The 24,257-nt window shown below is 38.6% G+C and overlaps 4 protein-coding genes and 1 pseudogene across 7 annotated transcripts in view; 3 read left to right on the forward strand and 2 right to left on the reverse strand.

The window, feature by feature from the left end:
- The window catches only part of LOC145494707 (extracellular calcium-sensing receptor-like), a 5,998-nt gene extending 183 nt beyond the window's left edge, over positions 1-5,815 (forward strand). Inside the window, exon 1 of the mRNA XM_081474270.1 lies at positions 1-5,815. This exon is cut by the window's left edge and continues 183 nt beyond it. Within this exon, the coding sequence (XP_081330396.1) occupies positions 515-3,085 (2,571 nt within the window). The 5' untranslated portion in view covers positions 1-514 and the 3' untranslated portion in view covers positions 3,086-5,815.
- Positions 1-12,461, reverse strand: part of LOC145494684 (5'-3' DNA helicase ZGRF1-like) — a 71,507-nt gene extending 59,046 nt beyond the window's left edge. For all 3 annotated transcript variants that reach the window (XM_081474234.1, XM_081474233.1, XM_081474232.1), the window contains exons 1-4: positions 12,334-12,461; positions 12,037-12,081; positions 8,621-8,650; positions 7,976-8,035 (exon numbers count right to left, since the gene is read on the reverse strand). In XM_081474234.1, coding sequence (XP_081330360.1) covers positions 7,976-8,035; positions 8,621-8,650; positions 12,037-12,081; positions 12,334-12,354 — 156 coding nt within the window. In that variant the 5' untranslated portion in view covers positions 12,355-12,461. The remainder of the gene's footprint in view (positions 1-7,975; positions 8,036-8,620; positions 8,651-12,036; positions 12,082-12,333) is intronic.
- LOC145494756 (2-aminomuconic semialdehyde dehydrogenase-like) overlaps positions 1-24,257 on the reverse strand; it is a 119,503-nt gene that overhangs the window by 91,442 nt on the left and 3,804 nt on the right. The window lies entirely within an intron of this gene.
- The window catches only part of LOC145494710 (extracellular calcium-sensing receptor-like), an 81,712-nt gene that overhangs the window by 24,932 nt on the left and 32,523 nt on the right, over positions 1-24,257 (forward strand). The window lies entirely within an intron of this gene.
- On the forward strand, positions 12,605-23,728 carry LOC145494857 (steroid 17-alpha-hydroxylase/17,20 lyase-like; annotated as a pseudogene). The gene is made up of 4 exons (XR_014050322.1): positions 12,605-12,795; positions 18,336-18,493; positions 19,280-20,311; positions 21,043-23,728. The product of XR_014050322.1 is annotated as a steroid 17-alpha-hydroxylase/17,20 lyase-like (transcript).

Raw genomic sequence — 24,257 nt, forward strand, 5'->3', positions numbered from 1 at the left:
TCTAATATATTTTTGAGCGTAGGAACGGATAAGAATGCAATTTAAACTTTCGTCTTTTACCCGTTTACCCTGTTTTTATTTTATTCCACTGCGGAACTTCACGTGAACCTTACGAGTGAAAACGGGGCCAATCAGTTAAAAATTCAAAGCCAAAAGAGTTCCAGTAACGCTTTCTTTCACCCGCAGCAATTATCAAGGAGTGAGCAGATGACTATAATTTGCCGTATTCAATATTCAATTACCGTAAATATGTCAGTTAGGTATTCTAACGAACAATGGTCAAAACACTCCCCCGCCAAGTAAGCTGCACGATAACAATGTTGTTTAAAGACGTCCGCACTTGTTTGACTTCCCTTGTTGGCAAGATAGTCAGCTTAAGGAAACCATTGTTTTAACAGACCTCGCTCACCTGTTAAACAGGAACACTCCAAAGGTAACTATCTACGCCAGCAAATTCAAGGAGCTAAACACTTTGATCTTAGGATCAGTCCCACTAAGGAGAGTACCACTCAACATGGTTCGTTCAATGCGTTCGTTCAACTGCTTCGCGTTTATTGGTTTATTATGCTATGCCGTTGTTCAAGCCCCATATAGACAGGGAGATATCATGTTGGGTGGCGTCTTTAGTATTCGCCAAGAAACGTCAGAGGGTCATTGCGGGGAGATCACCAAGAGAGTGGCATACGCTGTCGCAATGATCTATGCCATAGAAAATATCAACAATGACCCAAATCTTCTTCCAAACATTTCTCTAGGATACGACATACGGGATTATTGTGCCAATATCACTAAAGCAACCCGAATCACCTACGATCTGTTTCAAGAGACGTCCTGTACCAACGCTACACAGAGCAAAATGGGTAAGACGTCTATCGTGGCCTTAATCGGCCCAACCGAATCTACCACAGCGCTAGTTATCGCTGGATTTCTTGAAATGCTTAATGTTTCAGCTATGAGCACAACAGCAATGAGTTCTGTACTCAGTTCTCATACCTACAAACACCTATATCGAACAGTGCCGTCAGATACCTTTTTAGCAAAAGCAGTTGCTGATATCATTGAACACTTCAACTGGACTTACGTAGCTGCTATTGGGGTCGATGATGCGTATGGACGATATGGTGTGTGGTCACTCATCGAGGAAGCCGGCAATAAAAATGGCTCATTCTGTGTTGCTATGACAAAATTCATACCCCATCATGGTGCGCAGATTACAAACACTAAGGATATAGTTACAGAGCTCAGGCGACACGAAAACATCAGAGTGATCATCCTGTGGATGTACGGTGCCATTCTGAGGAACTTCGTCCGGGAAGTCGGCCAACAAAATCTCTCCGGGCGAGTTTGGGTTGTAAGTGACATAGCCTTCTCTTTGAATGTAAATGAGTTCTCCGCTTCTAATTCTGAATTTTTGCCACTCCATGGTTCAATAGCATTCCAACCGCACGACTTTCAAGACGTAGGATTTAAGGAATATATGAAAGCTTTGCTGTCAAATGGTACAAACAAGAAAGATCTTCCGGAATGGTGGAGCGACATTTTGACGCTGACTAAGAATTGCACAGCTGGTAAAGACAAACCTACTCAGCAAGAGAATCACCGAAAAGAATCATGCGTACAAAAAATTGTCAAAGATTTGCACAGCTCATACGTTCCATTTGTAACTGATGCTGTATATTCCGTGGCCCATGCTTTGAGTATTTTGACGCAAAATACTAACTTAACTGATGAGGATCAGAAGAGATCGTATCTAGCAAAGGACGGCATGCAAAAGCTCCTTTCCAGAGTTAATTTCACTGGACTAACCGGAAACATATTTTTCGATGACTTTGGAGATAGGCAATATGCGTTCTATGACATTATCAATTTCCAACAAGTAAAACAAAATGATGGAACAGGACTAGAACAAGTTATTGTTGGAAAATGGCAGGCGAAAGAGGGGTTACACTTGAACGAAAGTATTCGTTGGAACAGCCCAACCGGACGTTTTCCAAAATCTGACTGCCTGGCACAATGCTCGGCGGGCACAAGAAAATCCACGACTTCACCCTGTTGTTGGCAATGCATTCCGTGTCCACAAGGTACAATAAACTCAGTTCCTGGTGCTCAAACCTGTATTAAATGCCCACGAGGGAAATGTTCCAATGAGGCTAGGACAGCGTGCGTAGATTTGCCTTTGGCCAATTTCCATTATTCTAGTGCGGGAGGAATTGCAGTTCTCGTATTTGGTGCACTGGGTATGTTTGCCACACTCTTTTCATTTGCTGTTATCTGCAGATTCTGGAACACTCCCATTGTAAAGGCATGTAACAAGGAACTGAGCCTTGCTCTTCTAACCATCATTATCTTGATGTTTTTGCTGGCGTTTATGAATTTGTTTCAACCTACGGATGCAATTTGCAAGATCATTTACCCATGGCGTTACATAACTTACAACCTGTGTCTTTCCCTCCTACTGGTAAAAGTCTTGCGTATTTCCAGTGCCTTCCAAGTTCCACTGGTACATGGCTATACAATAACGTCTCTTCCTGATGGAAAGCAAGCAGTGATTGTGGCAACGTTCCAAGCTTTCCTGCTGATTGTGCTGCTATCTTGGTTGCTTCTGGATCCGCCTTTCATTAAGGAACACATCTATTCAGAGCATTACATTTTCAGGCACTGTGCAGCATACAGTATGCCAGTTGGAAGAAGCCTGTTCTCGCTAACATGTTCCTACATTTTGATTAAAATGTCATTTTGTGTATTTTGTTCGTTTAAGGTGAGGAACGTACCAGAAAACTTTAGCGAGGCTAAAAGAATAGCATTTTCCATGTACATGTTTTTGATTTCTCTACTAGCTTACTATCCAGTAAAGTTCTCTATGGATGGATCGTATGTGACAGTTGTAGACTGTGTTACGACACTGTTGAGTGCTTACGGTTTCTTGTTTTGTATATTCTTGCCAAAAATATATATCATCCTCTATAAGCCGGAGCTGAACACTTCAGCAAACGTACGTCAGGAGGTAACGCAGTTCTCGTTTGTGTCGAGTGCTTTGCGATTCAATTCCGCATTTGATAGCACTATCCAGCAAAGCCAAATATAAACACATTTATCTATACTGAATCCCCACGGTCTTCTTTGCTGCATATTCCTGGAGAATCGTATTTATCATCCTATTTAGGCTGGACTTGAGTGAATAACTTAGCTAACCTAGTTCAGGACATAACCCAGTTCTCGTTTACGTCAAGTTATGTGCGCATGAATCTAGATTCTCATAGTATTACTCAGCAAGCCCGAACATACACTTGTAACTAGTAGTAATCAAAGATTATGAGAGTGCGTTCGACGCCCGCTTTCGAAGCAGTTACTTTTTAAATATATATTCCTTAAATGATTTCACTAGCTGACTTTCCAGCTCTGTCTATTGCTAAAATCAACATTTTTTATCAACAGTGGAGGTTTCACAGACAGATATGCATAGTGTCAAAGTCCATGCTAGTGAAGAGCTCCCCCGTATAAACTACGATTTGTTGATACGTTGCGTGACGGCGCCAGTTTCCGTAGACTCACAAATTTAATGGAACTAAAATATTTACATTTACAGCTTTCAAATTCCGTGCTACATATTCTCTCATTAACTGGTAATGTTTAAGCGTAAAAGCTAATTTGTAAAAGTATACTTTTTAAGTACATTAATCTAAGCTGGAAGTAGAAATATAAGCAAACATTTGCAATCGCGTGCTCGTTTATCGTAAACAAACTCCGTGCGACTGGTTAGATTATTTCCCCTGATGAATAAAGCATACAGTGATGTGAAGTTTATATGAAATAATTCATATATGAACTGCGGTTGTAGATGAAAGTGAAGAATGATCATCGCAGTTAATTTTCCAATTTAAGCAATTGGAAAGAAGAAGCCTGAAAAAAAATCAGGGCTTCAACGGGATTCGAACCCGTGACCTCCGCGATACCGGTGCGATGCTCTACCAACTGAGCTATGAAGCCACACATTGGGAGCGAGGTCAATTAGATGAACTCAACTAATTGACCTCGCTCCCAATGTGTGGCTTCATAGCTCAGTTGGTAGAGCATCGCACCGGTATCGCGGAGGTCACGGGTTCGAATCCCGTTAAAGCCCTGATTTTTTTTCAGGCTTCCTCTTTCCAATTGCTTAAATTGGAAAATTAACTGCGATGATCATTCTTCACTTTCATCTACAACCGCAGTTCATATCTGAATTATTTCATATAAACTTCACATCATTTCACTCCTCACGGGAAGAACTCAACTAATTGACCTCGCTCCCAATGTGTGGCTTCATAGCTCAGTTGGTAGAGCATCGCACCGGTATCGCGGAGGTCACGGGTTCGAATCCCGTTGAAGCCCTGATTTTTTTCAGGCTTCTTCTTTCCAATTGCTTAAATTGGAAAATTAACTGCGATGATCATTCTTCACTTTCAAAGCATACAGTATTTTCATAATTTGCCGTTCCTTGGTTCAGGCTCACTTTTATGAATCGTGCCTTCAGAGACTTCAGAGTACTTTTCCACCCATTCAAAACAATATTCGACCCGATGAGCTATCTGTCGCGACTGGAACGAATCAACAAATGCAATCAAAATAAAGCTGTTGCCACGGTTAACATCCTAAAGCCAAGGCGATTCAAAGTCGTGTTCGTTAACATATAAAATAAACAAGGACTAATTTCCACAGATTTCGATAAATGCTACCGTCGAAGCGTTTAAATTCACCAAAATCCAACGCTGTGAGCATCCATTGCCGACGGCGACTGAATGGAAAGAAGTCAATGAAAGACAAGCTTACATGGCCTGCTCACATGTTCGCCACATGTCTTGTCACATGTCTTAGTAACCGTACCAGTTTACTGGCCGTGACATGCCCCTGCAAAAATCAAGCGGGGCGACCATTTTGGTGTCCTTGCAGGAATGTGGATTTTTCTGCATATAACGGTGCACAGGACAACCAACTCTAGAAAGCCAAAAGTCAAAATTAGGCTTCTCCGAACGCAAATACAGTCATCACTACTTGATTGCTGTGTTATAATTTTCCTTTTCTTGTAAACTTTCGTCCTTGTTTGAAACGAGCTTTAGTCAAAATGATTACATGTGACAGTTCTCTTTCTTTCCATCTAGCAGTCTCCGGAAAAAAGCCCAACTCTCTTCAACCTAACAATATTTTCTCGGAGTTTGTAAATGTGGTCACACACGGTCTTTCGTGCTGGATTATTACATAATATGTATTGCACACAGGTAGCTCAAGCTCAGCACTTGAGCGTTATTATCAATTTTTGAAGTAGCGAGAAAATAAGAGTTCGACTTTGATATCACATCGCTAATACTTAGTCATCTTTAGGTGAGGGCAGCGAGAGATTAAAAAAAAAAAACTTTTAAACGTTCGAGGTGAAGTTCTACAAACTTTCAAAGGTGGCAAAGGTCTTTCTTGAACATGATTTTTTTTATTATTATTATTATTATTATTTTCATTTTCTTTTCTTTTAACAAAGAGAATGTATAAAGTCTACAACATTCTGCACATTTAAGTCTTACTGCTTTCACGCTGTGATCTTTGAAGTAACTTATCAAACACGAAAGACCGTGTTTGACCTCATTTCCAAACTCCGAGAAGAGAGTTGAAAATACGACGGACAGCAGAGTATTTTTGACGAACTTCGCGGTGTTTGGATATGTGGTCAAATACTGTCTTGAGTGCTTGATATTTCTTCGCAATCGAAACTAAAACTAATGAGAAAACGGAGAAATCAAATGGTAAAAATCCATGTTAATTAAGATCAGATATCCAAACACCAGACACGGTCACGATTTCCTTTGTTTAATCTTCATGAATTATAATATATATATTTGATATATATATATATATATATTTGAGAATAATCAGCTGACTACTCCTTGATTAGTGCTGATTATCTCTACCCATTGATGTCATTTTATAATCAGTTTGTTGGTGTGATACTAAGCATTATATCTTACATTAGTGCAGCAGCAACACCTGGTGTTTGCCATTACTGTGGTGAATATTGGACGATTCTCTGAGGAGCTGGATTTCAAAGGTTGCATTCACATTGGAGGCAGCATGGCGGAGTGGCTTAGGGCGCTGCTGTTATAATCTGGAGGTCCCGGGTTCAAGGCCTCCACCCTGCCACTAGCGGGATTTGTTTCTCGGTAGTCCCGAGTTCAAATCCTCGGTCACACTTTGTAAATAGCCAACTGGTCTGCCTCCTGCCAGTTGGGATTTTGAACCATGTTACCTTTATTCGAAAGATTTGTTTCCTTTGTTTCAGTAGCTTAGTGCTTGTATAGCTGGGTGCATGACCACTATAAATAAGATTTACATTTACATTTTACAGGTCTCCACACTGCAACTGATTGTTGTCCAACTGCACCAGACCGAAAAAGCTGAAAATTTGAACCGCCGTAATTTACAAGTTCATGCCTGTACATGCATTTACGTACATTTACCGGTAAATGCCAGTAAGTAGTTAAGTAAAAGTCCTAAATCTATTCCCTTAAGAATACATCTCCGTGAACAGTACAGCTTTAAGAATGCTGTGCTTCTCTGATGGAAACCAGCATCAAAAAAGATCGTCAAAGACCTGCCGGCGGTCATTAAAGAGAATCATCTTTCAAGGACCCTTGAAAAATCTTTGGAAAATTCCTACATTACAAGCATTCATTATATGTGAGATCCTCGTGGATTTAAAAAAGATTACACTTGGATCAATAAAATAATCCTTGCAGGATAATTCAAGATCTTTTAGATTTCTAAAGGAGCATTGGACGTTCCTGAAAGATTGCTGCAAAGAACCTAAAGAATGTTTGCAAGAATTTGGAAGATCTTTTATAAAGAGAACTTCCAGGATTAAAAATGATAATCCATAACGGTTGTACAGCTGTTATGGTACGCTCATGCCAGTAGTCTGTTTACGGATTTAATTTAATCGCTGCCGTGGTAATGCACCAGACTTGTGCGCATGAGTTCTATATTTTTTCGTATGCGCACACGAGTAGTTTCGTTTGTTATTTGTTAATATGTCTTTTATGCAATAGACCATTTTACAGTTGTCTGCTCAGTGACCTGGCCTTTGGATGGCAGCGAGGCTGGAGTTGACCTTGTTTTGATACAGACCTCACTGCTTTTGTTGTGTAAAACAAGTTGTTCTGTTGCTAACTAGGTGCATTTACATGACAAAAGCAGTGAGGTCTGTATCAAAACAAGGTCAACTCCAGCCTCGCCACCATTCAAAGGCCAGGCCATTGAGCAGACAACTGTAAAATGGTCTATTTGTATTCAACGTCGCTATAAATGTGTCACCTGAGCACCCTGCTGACCACCATTGCAAGATTAGCGAGCTATAGGCAATTGTACTAATTAAAGTTAAAGTTTTTAACAGGATTCCATTAAGGATTCCTACTTGCATTTCAAAATCACATGTAAGCAACAGATGACAAAATAAATAGCGCAAAATATTATTCTCTTTGAGTCACACAGACTAGACCAGGGTTAGTGAAAAACAAACATATAACCAGGCCTGCAAAGCCTAGAAACACTGAACCAAGGAATTTCAAACTTTTTTTTTTTTTTTTTTTATCCCTTAATTTATCTATTTTTTGTCATTATTATAATTATTATTTTCAGTTGCCATGGCCATGGATGTACTAGTACATGAAACTAAAACAACGAATACATGCATGCATGTATTTGCTCTTTCTAATTTACACAGTAACGCAAGTACATTGTACATGTAGGAAATTTCAATCACAATCCTACAACTCTATGCTACTGTATATATAGTGTTTAGAGTTGTAGGCCATGTTCAATTCCATTTTATAAACATGGTTTTAACTAGAGGATAACAGCTACCACTCTATTACTCATTATGGTTACCTGTTCTTAATCTCACGTTGTTACATTGAACAAATATAAATGCCACCTTACACATTCCATATAAACTGACCTGATCTTTTCGTACAAAGAGGGAATCCAGAGTTTTTGACACCTCATCACAAAGCACTGCCTAAAACATATACCAAGGGTGGAGGAAAAGGAGAAAAAATAAAAGACTTGGGATCATCTGCAGTTGAGTGTTGATTGATACCCTCTATCAACCCTTGATCAACACCTGATCAACACCAATATCTCTATCAACACTCAATACTCAGTTGGCACTAGACTGACAACTCAGTCAATAGTCAGTCAAGAATCGACTAATTTTCGCAGACATGCCATTCAGTGTCGATCGATACATATGAGCTGGCTGACACCTGGCCAACTATCGACTGACTGTCAATTATAGTGTTGATCGAGTGTCAGTGTAAAGTCGTCCGAGTATCGATCGATATGTCAATTGAGTGTCAATAAAGATGTTGATCAAGGGTCAAACAAGGGTATCGATCGACACTTGACCGAGGATACCCTTAGTACACATGATCTAAGACTTATACGTACATGGGCTGATAAAAGTAGACTAATACAGAATGTGCCCAGTTGCCCAACAGCTCCTAACCAAAGGGCTGATAAAATGCTTGATACTAATTTTGAGTAAGGCTTTAGCCACAAGTTAGGCATACATGAGACTGTGGATATACATGAATAAACTAACCTTGCTTCCTGTTACCCTCAAAAAGCCATCCTACAAAGTAAACAAATTAAATATTAAAGATTTAATAGAAAACATGCTTGTAAAATTCTCAATCAGAAAGTTGAATTGCGAGTACTTTTATGAACCTTAATATGGGCTGTATTAAAAACATGCTGCATTTCTACACCCTTTAACAACACACATGAACTCTGCTTAGTCAACAGGTTTATTAGTCAGTGTTATGGATGAGCAATAAGTCTCAGAACACCAAAAGTGAGACATAGCTCTTATCAAACATTACATTATTTTTATACTTTCAACCCTTGTATAAACAGGGGACATCAAACAAGGCAGAAGACATCAAAATGTGATATACAGTGTACATGTACATCACATTTTGATGTCTGCTGCGATCAATATTTTGGATTTAGATGCACAAGAACACAGAATCCACATGTCCATGATTTACATAATAGAGAAAAAAGATTGGTGGTGTCTTCTGTACGTTTCTCCTCCAACTGATCATAAGTAAGAACCAACCAAACTGCGAGAATAATAATTATTCTAGCAAATTGATTGGTCTTGATTAGACTGTCTAATTGGTTTTTTGATTGTCTAATTCTTAGTCAGACATATTATATAAAGCTCCCTTGGCCATGTAGATTGGGCTGGCAGTTATAATTATTACTACAGGTAATGGCTAATGGCTAACAGGTCACAATGGTAACAGATAATTGGTAGAAAATCATTTTAATATACATCACATTGTCATTACCACAACTGAACCCGTTCTTCATTGTAATTTGCTAGGTACATAGGTGTGTAAAAAACAAACAAACAAACAAACAAACTGTAAAAAGTAGTGCAAGAATTGTACTCTAAGGAAGTATTGTATAGTAAGTAGTATAAGTAACATATCATTAGTGGTATTGTAAGTAGTGTCTGTCTTGTTTTGTTAGTAGTGTCCTTTGTGTTACAATAAAAAAAAAAATCATTACCACAACTGAGAGACACGTGTACGAGTTAATGTAAATGTACCTGTACAGCTGTAACCATAAGCAAGCTATCCTCAGTGTTTCTCTGGTTAACCAGAGCCCCAGTCAGGCAGAAGGGTACTCAGGTTGACTTGAATAGCACTGCAGTTAGCCTGTTTATGGTTAGCTCTCAAAAATGGTAATGGCTTCAATAAATACATTGTATGGTGCTCTTAAGAAAAATACACATTACCCCATATACTCATTGTCCATTACCTGTTTAACACACGCTACCTGTAAAAATACATGTACATGCTGCAGACTGTTTTTGTTACACATTAAATATTTTATCTCGCCACCTTCACACATGGGCTATATGCATGTACAATATACATTGTCAAGACAATGAAGACTAGGGCTATCATTAAAGGCTGCAACCCATAAAGTCTGTTACAGGTGAGTGTGTTTGATTGGCCCATGATCTAATGGTTGAAGTTACCCATTGTTGATACAATTCATCCATCATTTAAGTAACAAGTTAGTTATTGGAGTGAAGATCGACCCAACAGGTAAATAAAAACTTTATTCATACATGCACTTCATTTAAACACAATAGAGACATTAGCTACAGTTACATTCGAGTATATCTTGGCTGACTGTATGTTACAAGAAGAGATAAAAAATAAAAAATAAAAATAAAAAATTGCTGTGCGGGAGTACAAGGAGGACATAAGACAATCAATCTCTTTTTTAAAGTTAATAAAAGATCTAATAGCATGACATCAGATGGAAGGCTGCTCCACAAATGTGCCCCACGGTAGCAGATACTCCATTTCAAAAAAATCAGTGTGGGGCTAGGGCAGAGCTAATTTGTTTTCAATATTTCTGAGACCATACTGCGGGGTCTGATCATTCATAGTTTTAAACATTGATTTTAGTTTTTTTTCTTTTTTCTTCTAATATTGAGATTATCCCACCCTAGCTTACCACAGAGGGCAGTACCACTAGAATGGTAATCAGACTTAGTGATAACCTTTATGGTGCAATTTCGTTTTTTGTTGTTGTTGTTGTTGTTGTTGTTGTTGTTGTTAATTTGTTGGCTAACTCATTGGCAAGACCAACCCACACAGGACAGCAATAATCAAAATTTATATGGTTTGATAATAGCTCAACAGTATATAGCAATATAGCTGTTTCTTCGCATATGAATGGCCTCAACCTTTTAAGTACACCTACAGCTGTATACCAGAGGAGATAACCTTGGCAGTCTCATTAACATGCTAGGGACCATGACAAAATGTGATTGATGTACTAGACTCCTAATAATCTGGTGTGGGGCACTCTATCAATTTGGTGACCTTCAATTTGTATAGTAAGTGAATGGCCAATGGTATTAGCAAGTCTCTGACATAAGCCTGTTAACATAAGTTCGATTTTTGCAATATTTAGACTAGGTTTATTCACATTAAGCCATTCATGAAGGTTAGCTAGCTCAGCGTTTAGTGCTGATGTAAGTTCTTGTAAGTTACTGGCGGCAATGCTGATGCTCCCATCGTCAGCGTACATTCATGGTTAAGCTTTACTCAGGCAGTTCGGCAAGTCGTTAATTAATGTAAATCAGGATAAGGAGGTAGGCTTCCCTGTAGGACACCACAGGTAACAGCACCTTCCTATCACTTAGATAGGGTCAAACCACTTTAGCTATAGGGCCCCTTGTTCAATGCCATAACTTGCTAGCTTTCAGAAAAGAATCTTATGGTCAATGGTGTCGAAAGCCTCCTTTAAATCTACATGTATGAATATTACACCATTTATAGGACCGTTGTCAGTATTGACAAACCAACTGCTAGAAGCTTCAAGCAAGGATGTTAGTGCGCTATGAAGCGATCTAAAGCCGAATTGTCAGTTGGCTAAGAGATCATTACCATTGGCATACTTGTAAAATTGATTGAAAATTATTCTTTTGAACACCTTAGTGACAGCAGGAATGATCCAAATTGGCTGGTTATAAGTTATAAATGTCTTGTCTTTTGCCCCTTTTGAAAATTGGCATCACTTCCATTCAGTTGGAACAATACCAGAGGAAATCAACTGATTGAACAAGAATGTCAGGGATGGTGCCAGAACACTAACCGCTATTTTAAGCATCTTGGATGGCAAATTATCCAATCCAGTCACTTAGTTTCTAGTTTTTCAAGTACTTTTCGGACTTCATTGGAGCTACAACTTTTAAAAGGGAAATTCTAGTTTGTTGCATGGAAGACTGCATAACAAGCCAAAAGAATGTGTTTCAAGCTATTGTACATCTTCTTGGGAATTCAAAATAAAGCAGATCTAAACTGCTAAACATTACTCACAAATCCCACTAGTGGATTAAATTAAAACAATAAGCTTATAATTATAAAGACAATAAAAGTACTAAATTTTTAAAATCTACGCAGTATTAAACTACAGTAAGTGTACCTGCCATGTCTTAGCTTTTTTTGTCTTCTGATGAGTGTAAAGTACCTAAATGAAACAACAGATAAGCTTAAAAATGTAACAACAATATGCTTGATTCAAACAAATTATTTTGGTGAATAATAAGGTTATCTGAATGATCGATTCTTCAGAAAGCTCTAGGGACGACCGTTGACGTGCACATTCACAAGATATACATCGTCCAGCAATAACACAAGCATCATTAAGCTAAACCTCGTTAAGTCCAGCAAAAAAGAAAGAAGCCGTGATACTAAACCCTTAAGCTTACGTCTTACTCACCGAGTACTTGTCGCAAGACATGGCAGTCGACAGCACAATTGCGATAAATAGCTCCGAAGATTCTCTCCCAATTTTCAACGCAAAATGTTGCTATACATCTAGTTTGACGGGCAGATTCTGGTATCTACAACCTTACAAAGCGTGGTATGACAAGAAACATCTTCGGGACTGTATGTCTTGGCGCCATATTTGTATTTGCGCGGGCCTGCCCGGGTGGGACTAAGTTCTCGCACCCAGTTTTCCTCATTTAGCTTCATTTGTCACTTCCAAAATGGAGATGTTAGAATACTGCACGCTTGGAAATCTTTTCCTTGCTGTTATTTTCTTGTTGATTCTAAATCAACTGATTGAGCTGTATCAGTTCAGGAACATGCCGCCGGGACCTCGTCTGACAAGTCTGCCATTGATAGGGAATTTGTTGAGCTTTGATTCTGGAGACTCTCTTCGCGAAATCACCGCAAGGTTTGTTTACATGTTTACATGTACATCTTGTTGCCATCCACATGTAATGTAAATTATAAGCTTACATGTGTGCCGCGGTCCTCCATGTTTGAAGTGAATACTAGGCAGGTTGAGACTAAGGGTGAAATTGGATACTTCTTGCATTAGGAATGTTCGATACTTCAGCATCCTAATTTTTCCCTCGACAAAGCCCCGATTGGGGGGTTTGGAGACGCCACAAACTGAAAGGAAAAAGTCGGGGATGCTGATCTTCTCCCTTAGGGGTGTAGATCAAGGATTTTGGTCTCTCTTAATTCAAACTTCAAACAAGCATCCCCGGCCTTTCCATATGGGAGCCCCCAGTCTCCAACCCAACTCCCCCCCCCCCCCCCCACTCCCTTATGACATGCTCATGAATAGAGGTTATGAAAAATTCCCATCCCCAGGCCACAAAAGTTGCCTCGCCTTATGGTCATATCAGGTTATCTGATTCCCCCAAACCAGGGATGTGCTTCATAAAAGTCACCAATGGCATAGAATTTAAGTGCATTTTTTAAGTGCATTTTTTAAGTGCATTTTTTAAGTGCATTTTTTATAGTATTCTTCAGAAATCCTATGGAATCCTAAAGGATCCTTAGAAGATTTTCACAAGGGTTGAGCAATAAGCAATTAAGTAATTCAACATGTGTTGGTTGCCCCAGAAAATATTTTATTGTAGACACCACTCCTTACACAGGGTTTTTTGGTTTGAAACCTACCTCACTCCTTAGGGAATTGGGGGATTCCAAAAAAAATACTCATACCCTACCACGGGCGGCATGAACATTTCAACCCCCCAATCCTTGCCTTTGGAAATTCCAAAATGCTCACCTCCCCCCCTCCACATGCCCTGCGAATTCCAAAATCACAAACCCCCCACCCTTCCAGATTCCCTTTTTTTATTTTTAAACTTCAACCTTCTGTATTCCTAGTTTGACTCCCTATGACTTCCAACAAAAGAGATTTTACGCTTCTACACCTTCCCAGAAGTTTACCAAATGTCTACAGGGCTTGAAATTGCAACCGATACCATCGCATCCATTTTTGACTAAATGTTTGGCACCTTAAACTTCCTCCTCTTCAGTAACAATTTTGCGACTAGTTTCGACTAAACTAGTGACAGAATAAAAATTTCAATTTTTTTTGGTGTGTTAATTACTATAGAAATTAGAACATGCGTGGGCAAATCCTGCCAAACGTACCTTCAATATAATTTGCGAATAATATTCACTCGTTAAGAAGCCAATTTAAAGCGGTTTCTTTATGAATATGTATCCCTGGTGCATGTAAACGAACATGGTGGGTCAGCGTTTGTGTTCAACTTAAAGGCCTCTGGAGCCCAATGTACAACCCATGTGCATGGTCGATCAATGCTTGTCTTGTATCTTGCTTTCTGCGGTAGTCAGCAGTTTCATCAGTTCGTTTGTGCTTTTACACTCCTGTCTGTTCCCTTTAGAATCCCCCTGCCCCCACCTCCATGCCCTCTGAATTCCGATCATAAGAACCCCTTGCCCTCAGAATTCCAAGAAGCCGCCCATGGTATATGTAGGTATGGATATTTTGTATTCTGACCTCTGGCCCATTTCTCAACGGTCCCGAAACTTTTTCACACCTGGAAAGCAATACCAAAATCTCAAACCTCATAATTATGGAGCCCTTTTATTCACATATTCTTAATATCAACAGAGTTTCCCTTCATACAAGAAGTTTCAGGCTTGCACACCTCTCAGTTTTTAGATACAGGGGAATTAAAAATGGCTTTACGAGCCCAAAAAGTTTTTGGGGCTTTCGAGAAATGGGCCCCTGACCTTAGACTTTCCTTTTCAATTTTGGGGCTTTGAGACTCCCATCCCCCTGGGTGGGTATGGATAATTTCTGGAACTACTACTTCTGATTGACATAAAATTACAAAAAGGCTGTTTAAAAGACAAATTCATACATTGCTTCTCATAGAGCTTGGATTTGAGGATGATTGTATCAACTGGCACCTATTACCTAGTCTTGATATTTAATACCCATAATATTATTATTGTATCGATCTCATGGCTGTGTTATTTTGTTACACATGTAACTTTCCCTTTTCACGATCCTCTTCATCATTACCGGTAGTCCTACTTATGGCTAGTTTGACTCATTGTACATGATTTCATGTTTTTTTAATTTAATTTTATTACGATTTTTTTATTTATTTTTTTTTTTATTATTATGTCGACCTTGATTAGCCTGCATTATACATATATGCTACAGTTTTAACTCATTCATGTGCGCGTGCTCAATGAATGAGTTTTAGCGATAGTGGCCTTCATCTGGGAATCTACATGGACATTTAATCTACATAGACTTTTTATTCAGCATAGACAGAAATTAAATGTTGATTAATTTGTGCTGATGTTAACCGGAAATAACGGTGCAAGAAGAAAGGTAGTGAAGCGTGCTGACTAGGATTCAAACCTCGGCCTATCTTCGGTCGCTGGATTTTAAGACAAACTCGTTATCTACCTGGCCAACTCAACATTCCTGGGTTAACTTGTGCCAAGAAACGCTCTATATAGCTGGGGTGTTACCGCTGGCCATCTGAAAATGCCATGTCGTCGCCAGTTGTTTTTACAGATGTTGACTATCAACACCAGATGGGATGCATACTGTATTAGTTGTTGATAAACAGAGTGAATTTGGTTGGAAATATTGAAAAATTTTAGAATTTGGGGAGCACAAATTATTTTTGAGATATTCCTCCATTACGGTCATTATTGGCTCAACGAGTGTAAGTTCCTCAGCTCGACAAGGCAACCATTGTGGATTTTGACTTCCTGCTTTTGCGATTTCTGGTGAGTGAATACTGCTTTCTTTAATTGTTTTGAATTTGCTTTAGGCATAACATACATCCCACACATCAAATCAAAATGACCCAGAACTAAACTAAAGTCTGTTTCAGACTTAAAGCCCAGAATTCAGCCAGGTTTACTATCACTGCCTGACTATTGCTTTTAAGCTCCATTACAAAGCTGTGAAATTGCGTTAAGTACCACTGAAATGCCAAATGAATGCTATTGCTTTATAATAATGGCCCTAAGTGGAATAATATCGATTCAGTAATATAATTATGATCTCCTGAATTTCATAAAGAGGAAACTGTACTTCCTTGCTGATTATCTTTGTGTGTGTGTTGCACGCATACATGTAGGCCTGGATCGATCAGGCAAAACAAGACATCAACACTTGATGTCTTAAACTTAGTTTAATGAATCTAACCATGAGACACAAACTGATGATCTTAAAAACTGTGTGACATTTGATAAGCATGATGGTCACCCAAATGGGATCAAAATACAGGTAAATAAACAATTCAATGCCTATATCTTAGATTGTTGGAAACAGAGTTGATCCTGTCCTGCTAGACCTTAGTCAACTAAAAAGGGATGCATGTGCCCTATTTCTGGCAACCTCCAGATTATTTATATTTTTATCTTGACCTTTTTTATCTATTGAATTTCAGGGGCAGCAGATAATGTTACATCTGCTGGATTATTGCTGGCTACCCATAACAGCTATTTAACTAAAACAATAAGAAATTATTATAATCAATGATGCAGTCAAATGAATAATAACAATGACGACTCAAGAACTTTAATGATAAATGCTTTGAGTGCAGGGTGGACTGTCTTGGCAAACTGACTTCATCAGAAAAGAAGCTTTCCTTTGAAAACCAAGCTTGCGCACTTTCAACTTCATTAACAGCTAGATAACTGATGGACATGTAGCTCACAATCACAGCTTCAACCAGCTTACCTGTACCTTAGATATTGACTTACTCTTTAACCCTTTACTCCCTAAGAGTGCAAATTGGCACACAACATCATAACTTTGTGAATATTTGATAGATTTCTACGAATTTTTGCCACAAAAATTGTCTTGTGAAGATCTGCTCATTGAAGTCATAAAATTTTGACCCCCTCCTATCCAACACATGGTTGACCACCCCCGCAAGTTTTTAGTTCCTTTTTTTGGATGCAAATGGAATGCAAGACTTTTTTCATAGCAAGCTACACATTGTATGCACCAAGAGCTGCTGAATAAGCTGTAGTTTAGGGTATACCTAATATAGTAGAAGATTGATACATTTTTGAAGTCGTTCATTTTCCCATTTTAAAGCAATTTCTCTCAAAATGTGTACGTCCTTCATACATGTAGCTGCTGATGTAAATTCTTGGCTTTCAAATGGCATGTTGTACACAGGCAGAGTGTCTTTATTTGCCGATTTGGGAAAAACTGCCATTCGCCATAGGGGGTAAAGGGTTAAGACTGTTTCGTATTCATTAAAATATAAAACATATTTGTACAAATAATACCACTTCAACCTGGATTAATAGACACTGAAATGTTGTGTTGAAAAATTTCCGCCACCAGAAATCAATACTGTTGAACTGAAATGTCAAACTACCTAATATCTTTGTTGTGAAACTTCTTCATCACCGTCTTGGAATTATGATCAGGTAAAAATTTTATTAAATTGGAGTTTTTTGAGTAAATGGTAAATGGCCAATCTGAACGAAACTTACCATCAAGATTTTTGCTTACCATTTGCACAAATCGTTGACAAGCCGATTTTTCTGTGTAAATGATAAACAACCCACATTTTAATTCCAGAATGCCATGATCAAGATATTATGCACTTGAATATCATAACACAATAATATGTATTTATTGGACTACAAGTGGGACAAGCCTCAATAGAAATCCAAGGGACTATGTTATAGCTAGCAATATATAAAGTGAATGGCCAGTTATATCAGTGTACATGCATATTTATCTGCATCCACTCAATCTTCCCACTGTGCATTCCACCAAAATAACAAAATAGGCTAAATATAATGCATATAATATAGATATATATTCAACTTTAATTTCGTCCTGTATTTTTTGTAACATGGTATATGTGTAAAACAGTTACACAAGCTCTCTCAAGGATTACCGACAAATGTTACACTAATTACTTGCATTTTCTTTTTAATAAAATACCATACATAAAATGTAACAAGCAAACAGTGAAAATAAGACTTTCACTTCCTATAGAGAACGCAACATTTGCTAAACAAATGAACACAAATGCTTGACAACATAACACACAGAACAATACTATATTTTCCTACTCGATTGTACAGCAAATGATTCATTTACCCAATCATCCAGTCAATTGTAAGCCTGCTGATAGCTAAGATACATGTCAGGAGGAAGCTTGGCGCTTATTGATGTGCCACCAACTTTAATAAACACCGTGATACACAATAAACACTTAAATAATTTCATGGCTAAGAGCATGAATGAGTTGTCTCATAGAGCCCTTTGATTGAATATGCAGGTAGTGTAACTTGTAATTTGTAATGGAAGTAGTTAAGTAAAACTGTAAACTGTTATAAACTCTACTGTTTTAGTTATTCCTTGGAATTTACTGAACAGATACTCTAAACATAGCATGTACAGCTGTCATTTTATATGGCTAATTTCTTTTATTTAATATCAAGCTTGAGAAAGAAGTATGGTACAGTATATTCAATGAAAGTGGGCAGTTTTAAACTTGTAGTCGCTGAAGATGCTGATTCTGTGAAAGAAGTGCTGGTAAAGAGATCTGCTGATTATGCTGGGAGACCTCCATTTCACTCCTTCCAGCTGGCCTCACTTGGTACAGTATGTCTACAATACTATTACTCTCTCACTCTCTTACTTCCTACCTCTCCCCTGGGAGAATAAGGCCAATCTCTACATACACCACACTGAATTTAAACTGCAATTTCTTAGAACTGGGAAAAGATATGAACCATTAGGACTAGTGATTGATTGAATCCTTGTCTTTCAGACTCACTTTGTGACACGCGAAAGCCTTAAAAAAGGACTTACATTGTACATGTTGTAAGTGTTCATTTGGCCTTACCGGATAACGTTTGTCTTTTGAAATAGAGCATTTCTGAGTTGCATTTTGTCTCTGTGTCAAAACAAGTCTCTGTTTGATAGGGTTTGGTTACAAGTAAACAGAATGATATTGGGGACGCTCATCAGAACATTTGAATTAAGCCCCTCAAGCAGACCAATCTGGGTGTGGCTCGAGTTTTATTTGACTGCTGAAAGATATCACTGAAAATGAAAACGATAGCGGTGTTTTTATTATTATTACCTTGACGGCTCACTACAAGTGAAACCAAAATCTGTGATGTACACTTCTAAGCGAAACGACGAGCACGCTCCACCATGTTTCGACGGATCCACCAAGGTTATCATTTAGATACCGGAAACCCACCAACATACATCAGTTAAGCAAAATCTCAAATGTTTCTACTATGATGTGCTGGTTATTATAATTCTGGGAGGTTTTCCACCCCCCTTGGGTCCACTTGATACTTATTGGATCAGCCTTCTTCATCTGACACACTCTTTATTAACCTTTCAATACAATTTCATTCCTGCATTACAGGTGGAAAAGATATCATAATAGGAAACTATGGTCCTGCTTGGAAGTTTCACCGTAAACTGTTCATGGCAGCTATCCGGCAATATCTCTCCGATCAGCAACTTGTCGAAGAAAGGATTTTTGAGCAGGCGGGGCGGTTGCTGCAGTACTTTGAAGACCAAAATGGAAAAGATTTTGACCCTGCATGTATTCTGATGGAGAGCGTTGCAAATGTGATTGGTCGAATCACATTTGGGAAATACTTTGATTCGTCCCATCCAGACTTCGAGGAACTTTTACAATTAAACATCAAAGGCTTTACTGACACTAAAACAAATGCACAGAACTTTGTTTTAGATTTCTTTCCAGCTGCAAAATACTTTCCATTTCCAAGTTATCAATCGGTGCAGAAACTGATGGGCCGAATATTTGAAATTCTTCGCCATCAATTAAAGATCCAGGAGAACGACTTTGACCCTACAGCGAAGATTGATAGCCTCACTGGAAGTCTATTAAAAAGAGAGGATTGCAGCTGAGAATGAGGTTGGCGCTGAAGACAAAGCGTCTATTTTGTCGGATGAAAGTGTTATCAACACCATGGAAGACATGTTCGGCGCTGGTTATGAGACAACCAGTACCACCCTGCGTTGGGCCATTGCATACCTCTTTCACCATCCCCATTGCCAAACAGAGATACAAAACCAGTTAGATGAAGTGGTTGGAAGGGACCGAATGCCTGGACTGGGTGATCGTCCGCATCTTCCGCTTCTTCAGGCCACAATCATGGAGGCACTGCGTCTTGGAAATGTGGCTGAAGCAGCTCTTCCCCATTACACGATGAAGGACACCTCGCTTGCTGGATACCGTGTTCCAAAGGATACAGTAGTGTTGGTACATTTGATGAACGTTCATCTGGATCCAAACTTCTGGGAGAATCCCAACTCGTTCAACCCTCGCCGCCATATTGATGCTGATGGCCAGCTCATCACCAACTCTGGTAACTTTCTGCCTTTCTCGGCAGGACGCCGGGTTTGCGCTGGTGAAGCACTGGCAAAGGTGAGACTGGAAAACAATTGGCCTTGTAAATAATTAACAATTAGACCCGTGGCCCTTGAGGGCGAAGGGTCTAATTGTTTTATTATCACCCAATTAGTCGGACAGAAAAGGCAATAATAAAGTTAGCAAATGCAAGTTGAAGAAATATTTATTTGGGAATAAAACGAAAGAAAGCGTCACGCTCGATTGCGCCAATTTCGCTACTCGAGGACTTTTACTAATAGTTCTCTAGTAACGTAGCCAATCAAAGTGCAGAATTTGTATTAGTCCACTAGTTGGGTGATACTAATTTATATTAGACCTCTTTTGAGAGAGCACATCCAAGAAAAGCAATTAACAGTAGAATGTACCCAGGTTGTGAGGTATATAGTAAAAAAAAAAATAATAAAACCTTTAAGAACTTAATGGATTAAGAACCTTTATTATGTACAGCCTCTAATTTGGCTTTTAAACACTCAAAAATATAAGAACCTTTTTAGGCTGCAAGAAAACAGGTTATATATAAGAAAATAAAATGAATTATGATTTCCAAAAATGTGGGAATTTAATAATAATATTATAATTTTCTTTTTCAAAAAGCTCACATGTACATGTATTGAAAAGCTTATACCATCAATTTTAGAACCTGGTGGAGCCATTGAACCTAACAATCTGGTTGATGGTAAGCACCTTAGGTGTTATCACATACCTAACTTACATCAGCTTACGTGTGTTTGATTCTCTCTTTCTAGGTGGAGTTGTTCCTTTTCTTGTCCTGGATGCTGCACAAGTTTACATTTTTACCATCCAACGAAGGCAGCCTTCCGGATCTTAAAGGACTTCATGGGTTAACTCGCTATCCAGCTCCTTATGAAATTAGAGTTGAACAACGCCAGTAGATAAGATATTGTACAATAACTGTCTAATTTCTCGCGCGCTGATTGGCTCACTTTTATCATCAGCAAGGGTACAGACGGATAAAATTTTAATTTATGCAAGCTTTCAAGTTTAATTTTCAGCTGTCAAACTGTCGACTTTTTAACCAATGAGATTTTATTGACTTTTCCAAGTAGCCAGTCAAAAAGCGAGAAAAGCTATTCACACTGTTGGCCTCATTTTGTATGAAATTCACTTATCTTTGTTTACGGCAAGTTTACGCGTCCTTTCCCCTCATTTATTCCCGGCATTTGACCATTTTGGGGTCTTGTTGTAAAAAACAAATTGACGTCAGATTTTTATGCGTCTGTCCTCTTATTGATGATAAATTTCCTCATAACATTGTCGACGTTTACTGCGGAACAACTCGTCTGCAGCTGCGGCTCTTGGTGCCACAGCCACTTTGACAATGTTGTGACGCAATTTATCATCAGTAGGAGGACAGACGCATAAAAAAACTGACGTCAATTAGTTAAAAGGGTGCTAAGACTCTGAGAAAAGAAACATAACTATTGCCCAACTCTGTAGCAGACATGGTATAATTCGAGACGATTTTATTGTCTATTTTCTTTGATGAGAGCTTTGACTCTGAAAATCGCCACCCTTTTGTAATTCATTTTTAACTTGGAAAATAATATTTTCCAAGTTGTAGGTATGGATGGGAGATTCATTAAAGTGAATCTCCTTCGCTTCCTGCTTGGCTTTTTGTAAATCCGTTGACAAATGTGAAAGGTTTTCGTAGTCGTAGCGAAGTTAAAATTATTATATTCGACTTAGAGGTGAAATGATTTCCTCAGCAAGTATGTAGTTTAAATTCAAAATACGTTTGGATTGTTAGCAAGAGCTAATGCAACAGAAAAACGTGAAAAGGAAAATTTGCATTTGATTGTTTCTCTGACTTTAAAGAAGCAGCGTTTGAACAATAAAAAATTATTATGTATGTTTGCACTCGACCTTCGGAAACTGGAGTAAGTGACGCAAATTGCGTTATAAGTAATGGTAATAGGACTGAGTGGAGTCCAATTCGGCCTGTTATCATGAGAGTGATAACAAAATCGGACGACCGCGCAGCGGGATTCCGATTTGTTTATCACGAGTATGATTACAGATCGAATTGGACGACAAGAAGTCTTATTACCAATTAATCATAAAAATAACAATTTCCGAGAAAAAAAAAATAGCCAAGTTATGAAACAAAGGGAAAATTTGCATTAAAATACTACAAAGGAGATGTAAACAATCTAACGCCACCGCGCCTCCTACCGGCAATAAGGCGCCAAAAACACAAAAGCAAGCAAGCGCACTCACGCTCGTACCTACAACTTTGAATGTGGTTGGCTTACTGAACTGTCCGATAACAAACTGTCCAATAACAAACTGTCCGGTAACAACTAAAGTAACACATTTTGCGTGGAAAATGTGAGGGTTTTTTCTTTATTTTTTTCTTTTTTTTTTTCTTTTTTTTTTTTTTTTTATGCGGAATCTTTATTTGTTCCAAAAGCGGTTTAACTTAATTTTCTCTTTAATAAAGGAGAGTTGGAAATTAACTTTTACACTTATAAGATAGAAAATGAGAACCCGAAGAACAGTGGTGATCAGATAGAAGCGTTACTCTCTTTGTGGTAACGTCTCGGACTAGGACGACTTCATGAATGCTTTAAACGGTGTCACATCCCCTTATTCTCGTACTGTTGCATTTAAGAATTGGTTCATGCTTAGCGCGCGTATATCGAGTTATGGATGCACGCGGGAAGTTTGGAGAGCACGAAAGAAGCGTAAGAGTTGCTCCAGGCGACAGCCGAGAGCAACTCTAGTTTCTTGAGTGTTCTCCAAGCTTCCCAAGTGCATCCATAACTCGATATACGCACAGCTAAAAACATGGACCAATTCTTTTATAACATGGCGAAAACAACTTGGGCGCTGAAACATGTTTCTTTTTTTTTTGTTGTTTTTTCTTTTTTTGTCTTTTTTTTTTTTATGATTGACTACAAAGTTCTCACAAGGCACGGTGAAGAAAAATAAAGGGCATTAGGATCCTAACACGCCACAATCAGTTGAGCAACGGTTGAGCGAAAACGCTTAACATGGTTTCTAAAATAGTCGATGAAAAATTCGCTTCTTCGAATTAATTATAATGAAAATGTAGGCAGACAAAGTCAAAAATACTCGATGAAAATGTAGACAAACAAAGTCAAAATACTCACGTTTAAGTAAACATCTTAGCTTGGCAAAAGTCAAAGGCTCGAAGTAGGGTTTGGATTGTTCAGAATAATCTTTACTTTGCCGAAACTTAAACAAAAGGAACTTGCACTAAACTCGACGGAAATTTTGCAGCTAAATTGAAACTGCACACGTCATCTTATATACGCACGGCCGTTCGTACATAGAGATTTCGTTCATGATGGCTCAATAGGAATTAGATAGGACTAGCGCGCGCTGTGTTATAATTTGCATTATTTATTATCAAAGCCAGAGGGCTTTAACTTCATTTATCAATCTTTCTAGCTCGACACATATTTTGTCATTACTTGTTTAAATTTCCAATTAACCTTGATATACATTAATCTATGTACAACTTTTGGCGGGGGTTTGGGGGGGAGGGGGGGGGGGGTTGGGGGTAATTTCCACTCCTGAAAGAAGGACAAGGCGTCACAATCACTTTGCAACGCCCGATCTGGGAAACGAAAAATGTAGCCCAAAGTGGTCGGGACGAGGAATCCAAGCATAGATATCGTCTAGTTTCATTTCTAGTCGTTAGCAACTCAATCCTCCCCTTAAAACCGACACCAAGAGGCAGTTTGCTTGCAGTAATAGCTTTTATTGGAGTTGAGTCTGCGGTCAAATATTCTTTTGTTTTAAAAGGCATGCAAACGAGGCGAAAGGGTCAATACAATGCAGAACTGACCCTTTCGCCTCGTTTGTGTGTCAAGCCGCTGATAACTGCAATAACAGCTATCCTAGGTCATAAGATGATAAAAAAAAAAAAAAAGTGGACATTTCTCTACACTGCTAACCCAGCTTTCCTTGCAAT

Source organism: Orbicella franksi, chromosome 8 (genome assembly GCF_964199315.1).
Source record: "Orbicella franksi chromosome 8, jaOrbFran1.1, whole genome shotgun sequence".
NCBI classification, from domain to species: domain Eukaryota; kingdom Metazoa; phylum Cnidaria; class Anthozoa; order Scleractinia; family Merulinidae; genus Orbicella; species Orbicella franksi.